This window comes from Dendrobium catenatum, unplaced genomic scaffold (genome assembly GCF_001605985.2).
Source record: "Dendrobium catenatum unplaced genomic scaffold, ASM160598v2 fragScaff_scaffold_807, whole genome shotgun sequence".
Taxonomy (NCBI): domain Eukaryota; kingdom Viridiplantae; phylum Streptophyta; class Magnoliopsida; order Asparagales; family Orchidaceae; genus Dendrobium; species Dendrobium catenatum.
The window spans coordinates 890,494-898,596 of record NW_021319269.1 but is presented as its reverse complement, the minus strand read 5'-3'; the positions used below and the strand labels follow the sequence as shown (position 1 = coordinate 898,596).

The window sequence follows — 8,103 nt, the reverse complement described above, 5'->3', positions numbered from 1 at the left end:
TTTGCTTGATTGTTTGCATAAGATAAACAAATTTTAAATTTAAATCTTCTATACTTGTCTCATACAAAAATCCAAAAATATTTTATAATCACAATCTTATTTTGCTTTGCCTTGTGAAATTTTTGGTGCTTTAATTAGTGTGATTGAAAATAATATTTTCAGCATCTTTATTTACTAAGTAGGAAAAATATATTTTCATCATAGACTTTTTTCCAACATAAATTTATTTGTGACTCATCCTTGAGGCATATTAGACTTGTTGTGAAAATTTGTATGTAACTTTTGATTGGATCGCCTTTGGATAAATTAGAATATTATACAATTTGATATTTTTGGTGATTATTAACATATTATTTCATAATTTTAAATTTGTTAAAATATATGAACTTAAAATGATTTATACAAAAGAATAATAATAAGCATTCAAAATCTTTATTTATCTCCGATGACTTTCATATCCTACAAATTAATCTGAAAATCATATAAAAATAAACTTATGGTGAATTATAAACTCAATAGATCATAATGTTAATACACTGATCATCATCACCCAAGTACAGTCTCCTAACCATCATTGTTAGATTACTTTCAGCTAATTGTCGTCACCCCAAATACGATCTCACAAATATTGACTTTCCATCGCCAATGTACGACTGACTTTATTTGACCACTATTATCATACTCCATTATTTCTCCAGCAATTCATACTATAATTAGAAGATATCAAAGAAATCCTCTCAATTTTGTATATATATAAGAAAATTAAAATTATTTATTCTCATATTTGTATTTTCTAATATGAATTTTAAATTACTAAAATTTAAAATAGTAAAAATATATCTTTTACCTTTTTAATATTATCAAACATTTCTAGATATTTAAAAAATTGTGCTATTTAAAATTTATGATAAACAATTAAAATAATATGAGGATGAATTATTCTATTCTTCAATATAAGCATATATTCAAACAAACCTAACAATTATTTGGTCCAAGACTTGGCGCTTAGATCTGTGAGGCCCGCTCGAATCGGACGGTCCAGTTTGCAGCACTGCCACGAACAATGGGAACCTCAATAGTGACCGGAGTGAGTCTCTACTATATAAAAATAAAGGGATAATGCTTTTTAAAGTCTTTTCTTCTTTCCTTACGTCAACCAACTCACACAATTATTTAGCCCTTTTTTAAGCTTATGATATACTACCATATATATATATATATATTAGCAATATCATGGCCACACAATTAATTTACATGTATATGACTCCGATCGGCTCATAATCCCTACACGATCATAATTTATTTGATCTAATCTCACCTCAATGATGAGAACTTTTATTAGGTCCTCTGACCGGACATAGAGCTATGTTCGGCCGCCAATAACATGTCGCCACGTGCTCTTACTCTTTAATGCGCAGCCCGATGACTTGACCCGGACCGGAACCTAGGAATGCTATGTTATATTTTGAAAGGATGAAATTGTGAGAAAACAAAGCACACCGACGTTCTTCTGTGAAAAAGCAGAGAAACCACATGCCATGTTTTTGCTGTTCCCCCCCGACCGTTTTTTCTTCTCCTGAGAGTCTCAAATGCTTCAGAAACAGAAATTAAAAAAAAAAAATTGAAAAATGGCTGCTGTAAATTATATTTATTTTATTTTAGTTTTAACTGAAATAAAAAAGCGCCCTTTTATTAATCCCTGCGATCTCTGATCTCCTCCCACCTTTCTCAATATAAAGGGTCGTTGAGCTTCCCACTTGCCTCTATCCTCTCCTCTTCCCATCTTCTATATTCTTCTCGGTATGATTTTTTTCTCGACCTTTACTATGAAAATTTTAGCTGCATTGCCTCTTGGAAGAGGAATTCATTGAACATTTTTCTTCTCTGTTTTGTGTTAGGGCTTTCTCTGTTTTCCTTTGTTCGAGATGGGAAGGAATCTGTTTCTGGTTAACTTGTTCTTGCTTTCTCTGGCATCCGCTGCATCTGCTTCTCATGATTATCAGAAAGCTCTCAGCAAGAGCATTCTCTTCTTCGAGGCTCAGAGATCCGGTTATCTACCAAGCAACCAGAGGGTTAACTGGAGAGGAAATTCCGGCCTCGTTGATGGCAAGGCTAATGGGGTAAATCTTCGTCTCTGCTTTAACTAAAACCATTTCCTTCTTCTTTCTTCTTCAAATTCTCATATATTTCTTTCTCCTTGCAGGTAGATCTTGTCGGGGGTTACTATGATGCAGGGGACAATGTAAAGTTTGGGTTACCCATGGCATTCACCATCACCATGATGTCTTGGGGAATAGTGGAGTACGGGAAGCAAATGGCTGAAAGTGGAGAGCTCGGGCATGCCATGGCAGCAGTGAAGTGGGGCACTGACTATCTCATTAAAGCTCACCCTGAACCTTATGTTCTTTATGGAGAGGTAACCTAACGAGTTCTTGCTCAATCTTCAATCACATCATTTCCTTGAGATTTCTCATAGTTTTTACTGTATGCGGGGCCATCGTTAATGGAAATTTCTCTTGTTTTCTTTTTGTTCTTCTGATTTCTTTCCCTTTTTTCTGGATGTTTGTGGGTCATCTTTGGTTTGCTTTTACTGGGCTAATATCTGCTTAACCCACAACGGAAGTTTAGAATTTTTTTTTTCTTCTTAACTTTTGTTTGAAATCAACACTTTAATGTAAAGAAATTTAATACTATGTACTTTCTTACCTAATTTAGGTTTAATCCCATGATTTAGCTGTTTAACTACTGATTATTAGGTTTTTAAACAGTTTCACGATTTTACTCTGATTTATCACTGATGACGCAATTAGGGCTTAAATTTCAAATTTTCATTTAATTATCTTCCCATTTGTTGGGGGCGATTAAAAATTTGCTGATGGATTAAAAAATTAATTTGATGTTGATAGCCTCATATTAGCATCTAAACTGCATGTTAATCCATCATTTTGCATTTTTAACCGGAAGATACTGTTTATGCTTTTTTCCAAACAAATAGTGTAAAATTAAATTTATATGTGAATTTTTATATTTGGATATGAAAATGGTTAGACTCCTATTTTGTCATAAGCTGATTTCTATGGACTTATGAGTAAGATATATCGGAAAATAGACTCTTGGAATGGAGATATTATTCTGTGTTGAGTCCGGACGAAGAGTTACATCCGGATTATGAATGTACATATAATGTATACATTTGTACACAATGTACACATTATGTGTATATTCATAGTCTGAACGGAAAGGTATGTCCAAACTTCTCACGTAATAATTTCTCGTGGGACTGAAGAGCTCCTCGTAATCGTTCAATATTTGTTTTATGGGTAACCATGTTTTTCTTAATGAGGAAGGACTTAAATAGGTATCATTAGATTTTATGTATCTAATATTTATATTTTTTATATTTATTTATAAGAATTTATTGACTAAATCACATTAAAATTTAAATTTTCATTTTGTAAAAGTTAAAATTATTTGATTTTTTATATAATTTTATGATGAAAGATGCATATAAATATATATATATATAAGTTAATATATGAAATATTTAAATAAATTATAATTTAATGTTATGAAAGTAAATTTGCTCATAATTTTTTATCAAATAGGTTTTTTAAAGTGATAATTTTATTTTGAAGAGGTTAGCTTGAAAATACAATTCATGACGATTTACTGACACTTTCATATTTGATTTATAAAATTTGATGTTCATTTCTATAATATTTTTAAATCACGCAACATATATTTTTATTAAAATCAAAATATATAAAAAAAGATATTATATAATTAATATTGAATTTTAGATGTTTAATAACTATGTGTTATGTATGTTAATCCCCCATATAAAAGGAAATTAATAGCTTGATAATACTACGCCAAATCTTTGAGCAACCGACCGCTCCTCAATTGGCTTCCCGTCAAATACTCGGATATAAATTTGCCTAAGCATTTCACATCGCATTAACTCCGCCGTTCACTTTCTGTCGAAACTCTCACATGGGAGTATTTAATTTCTGATTTTTTGTGTAATTAACGATTAATTTATCACCGTTAATTAACTCAAAGAATACTAACAGGTGGGCGACGGAAACAGCGACCACTACTGCTGGCAGCGACCGGAGGACATGATGACGAACCGGCAGGCCTATCGAATCGACACTGCCCACCCCGGCTCCGACCTCGCCGGTGAGACCGCCGCCGCAATGGCCGCGGCCTCAATCGTCTTCCGCCGGTCCGATCCGGCTTACTCGAACCAGCTCCTCGACCACGCCAAGCAGGTGCAGTACAAATTCTGAACCGGCCGTCCATTTCGTGATCTGTTTTTGGATTTCGGACCGTTGCAGTCACATGGAAGTAGTGTCGGTGCATGCGCTGAATCTGCTTTACGAAATGACCGTTAAGCCCTCGTACTTCTCTTTTCCTTACTGTAGAATCCGAGGGGTAACGGTCAATAGCGCCAGTTTTTATTTGGTTCGTTTATTAATTTATCTTTCCGTCTTCAGCTCTTCGATTTTGCCGATAAGTACCGCGGGAAGTACGACTTCAGCATCTCCGTTGTTCAGAAGTATTACAGATCTGTCAGCGGATACGGGGTTTGTATTTTATATGTGCCTTCCATGATTTGTGATTTGGAAGATGATTGACGGTTCTGATTGAATCGTTTTGTAGGATGAGCTTCTGTGGGCTGCAGCTTGGTTGCACGAGGCGACTGATGAGCCCTATTATTTGGACTATTTGGGGAGGAATGGTGGGCCATTGGGTGGGACTGGGTGGGCCATGACCGAATTTGGTTGGGACGTGAAGTACGCCGGAGTGCAAGTTCTGGTTTCCAAGGTAATTTCTCACGCTCTTAGGAAGTGGCACGTGGCACTTGGTCGATCGTGAATGGTGCTGAGCAGTGGGTCAAATTTTTGGTTCGATTTAAGTAATTTTTAGGAAGTTGCTTTTTCTTACAGAATAAAACATCATTTGGCTAGGAACAATATCGTAAGCTAAAATTAGAGTTTGGATATATGAAGGCATAGTATGCAGTTTTGGCTTTAAGGATTTTCTCGGCTGTTTCGTGTTGATTTCGGCTTTAGACTTATTGAAAATTTGACTGTTTTGGCTGGTTTCCACAAGTTTGAGTGTCTTTGGCCTAAATTTTGTTTAATTCCACAAAACAATTGAAACCATTAAAATTTAAAGAAATTGCAACAATTTAATGTAAAAAAAATAAAAAAAGAATAGATCTTTTTATCTTTTACATGAAAAAATGTTTTTAATGTAGAAAAAGGAAATAGCTTGGATGTTAGAAAAGAAATGGTCTACAATATTGGATTAAATTTAACTAATATTTGTGTTCAAATGAAGATGATGAAAGTCTTTTTTTTTTTTTTTTTTCACAGAACACCAATGCACTAACTGTTTCCTAATTTCTAGCTAAATTTGTAGTTCCTTCAAATCCTAATATCATAAATTGGAGTAAATTCTAAGAAACACACATTTGAACCTCTGCAGTTTCTTCTTCAAGGGAAGGCAGCACATAATTGGCAGGTTTTTGAGAAGTACAGGCAAAATGCAGATTTCTTCATGTGCTCATGCTTAGGGAAGGGCTCCAATAATGTTCAGAGAACCCCTGGTGGCCTTCTCTTCAGGCAGAGATGGAACAATTTGCAGTTTGTAACAAGTGCTTCTTTTCTGCTCACTATCTTCTCCGATTATCTACAATCTGCAGGGCAGAATGTGAAGTGTTCTTCTGGAGTTGCCGTACCTTCTGATCTTTTCAACTTTGCCAAGTCTCAGGTAAATCATTATGAATACCATGTAGATAGACTAAATGCTTCTAAATATATGATTTCATCCACATTTGAAACTGGCCATGACTTTTTTTTATTGGTATGATTTTAGACTTAGTTGAAGGTAGCAATCATAAGAGTTAGTAAATAATAGTTAGGGGGAAAATTTATAGGCACAATTGTATGTCTTGTTTATTAGAAATTTTAAACTTACTAAATGTTAGGGGGAAGAAATTTGTCTGGTCAGTATCAAACATGGTCCGTCCTCTTTTATGATGTTCAAAACATCGGCTCGGTATAATAGTTGTTTCATATTGATTGTACATAGGCCACCTCTATTTATTTAACGTACTACTTGCCTTGCCATTAAAAAAAAATAGAACTCATTGTTGTCACCATTCACATGCAAAGTGATTCTCATGAATGCTAATGTTATTCTCAAAGGCATCATTGATTTAAGCTTTAGCCATGTTCCTATTTTGATTTCCCTTCGAATCACAATAAATGATTGATTTTTGATATCTCAATCTAATAAAGTTTTGATGAAAACTTTTTAACCTAATGATATAAGTTCATTGATATTTTTTATTTGATTAGGTGGATTACATTCTCGGTGACAACCCAAGAGGTACCAGTTACATGGTAGGATATGGTTCTACCTATCCACAACAGGTTCACCATCGTGCATCTTCGATCGTATCTATCAAAGTGGATGACTCTTTTGTGAGCTGCAGAGGAGGATATGCAACTTGGTTTAGCCGAAAGGCTAGTGACCCCAATCTCTTGGATGGTGCCATTGTTGGTGGCCCTGATGCCTATGATAACTTTGCTGATGAGAGGGATAATTATGAGCAAACTGAGCCTGCAACCTATAACAATGCTCCTTTGGTTGGTCTTCTTGCTCGTCTTCATGGCGGCAATGGCGGGTTTAACCAACTTTTACCTGGTATGTACCACTTAATCCCACATGATTTTGTAACTTAACTTGTAAGTTATTCTTCAATTTGTAATGAAATTCTTGATTATTTCAGTTGTGATTACTAAACCTAATGTTCCTACAAGACCTAAACCATTGCCAATTCCTCAACCAAAGCCAGCACCTGTGCCAGGTATACATCACTTAAGCTTCTATGTGTATCGAATTTCTTATGTGTTAATGTATAAGCTAATGGACCGGTATTATGTTTTAGTTACTGGTGCTTTCTCTCCATTCACTGTAAAGCAAACTGCAACAACTTCCTGGATAGCACACGGTCGAACCTACTATAGATACTCAGTTATTGTTAACAACAAATCATCAAAGACTGCAAAAGATCTGAAGATCATTGTTTCAAAGCTCTATGGTCCAATATGGGGACTTGCAAAGGCTGTAGATGGCTACAGTTTTCCTCCATGGCTCGAGTCGTTGCCTGCTGGAAAGAGCTTTGAGTTTGTGTACATCCACTCAGCTACACCAGCAGATATTTGGATCTCTGGGTATACACTTGTCTGAAATTTTTTTGAAGGCAAGTAGAAGAAATGAGGGCTTTGAGCAGCTTATACAATACAGGAGGGGAGGGCTTTTTATATCCCTGTTCTACTATGGTTTGCATGAAGTATTTAGTTTTATATGAATAAGAATGTGAGGTAGAGAGGAGAAGAGAGTGAAGAGACAAGGGGTGCTCATCCTTTTTCTGCTCCACCTCCATCCCAGCTAAGAGAGCTTTGGGTTTGCAAGAGTTGGGTTGTGAAAGAAGCTTCCCGGCTAAAGAGTATTTCCTTATTAGTAGCATTTCAATTTCTTGCATAAAAAACTATATATATGGTGATCTAGGTATTAGGAGATTTTCATATGGTTTCTAGTTTGTAGACAGTACTTTAGATATGGTGTTTTGTTATTAGATATAAGTCATGAATGTCATATTTTTTTGTTTAATACTTTTGCACAACTTATGTCAAAAGTGAGATTTTACTTAAATGTTATAGTATCCTTTAATCACAAAGGTATTGTGTCAAATTATATATTTGCTTTCATCATTTAGAATGAAGTGTATTAAATATCATTTAAAATTATCTTATGAATGTTTGCGCGTTGAGATTAAAGGTTTTAGTCTTCCCAATTCTGCTCTATTCTTTATGGCCATTCTGTAATGTCTTAGTTACAAGATATGCATTGTTTGTCATAGAAATAAAAAATATTAATTTGGATCTCGACCTATATTCTCTCTTCTTTGTGCAATCATATAAGCAATAGAAGGAACTATAACCTTCAAAGTATATGACTAATATTTCTACAATATTTGCACATAAAAAGTCATGATCTATAAGTAGTATAAGTTTCATGAGCATC

General features: G+C 34.6%; 1 protein-coding gene across 1 annotated transcript; it reads left to right on the top strand.

The window, feature by feature from the left end:
• Positions 1-1,567: 1,567 nt before the first annotated feature.
• On the top strand, positions 1,568-7,731 carry LOC110104138 (endoglucanase 19). Its single transcript, XM_020833115.2, has 10 exons — positions 1,568-1,800; positions 1,899-2,120; positions 2,204-2,416; positions 4,074-4,274; positions 4,500-4,589; positions 4,666-4,830; positions 5,497-5,781; positions 6,372-6,720; positions 6,806-6,883; positions 6,965-7,731. Exons 2-10 carry the CDS (start codon positions 1,926-1,928, stop codon positions 7,264-7,266), a joined length of 1,878 nt encoding a protein of 625 aa, XP_020688774.1. The 5' UTR covers positions 1,568-1,800; positions 1,899-1,925; the 3' UTR covers positions 7,267-7,731.
• Positions 7,732-8,103: the final 372 nt, after the last annotated feature.

Coding starts and splice junctions, on each gene's coding strand:
- LOC110104138 (XM_020833115.2), top strand. CDS start 1,926: ATGGGAAGGAATCTGTTTCTGGTTAACTTGTTCTTGCTTTCTCTGGCA. Junction 2,121..2,203: donor TTGATGGCAAGGCTAATGGG/GTAAATCTTCGT, acceptor TTCTCCTTGCAG/GTAGATCTTGTCGGGGGTTA. Junction 5,782..6,371: donor TCAACTTTGCCAAGTCTCAG/GTAAATCATTAT, acceptor TTATTTGATTAG/GTGGATTACATTCTCGGTGA.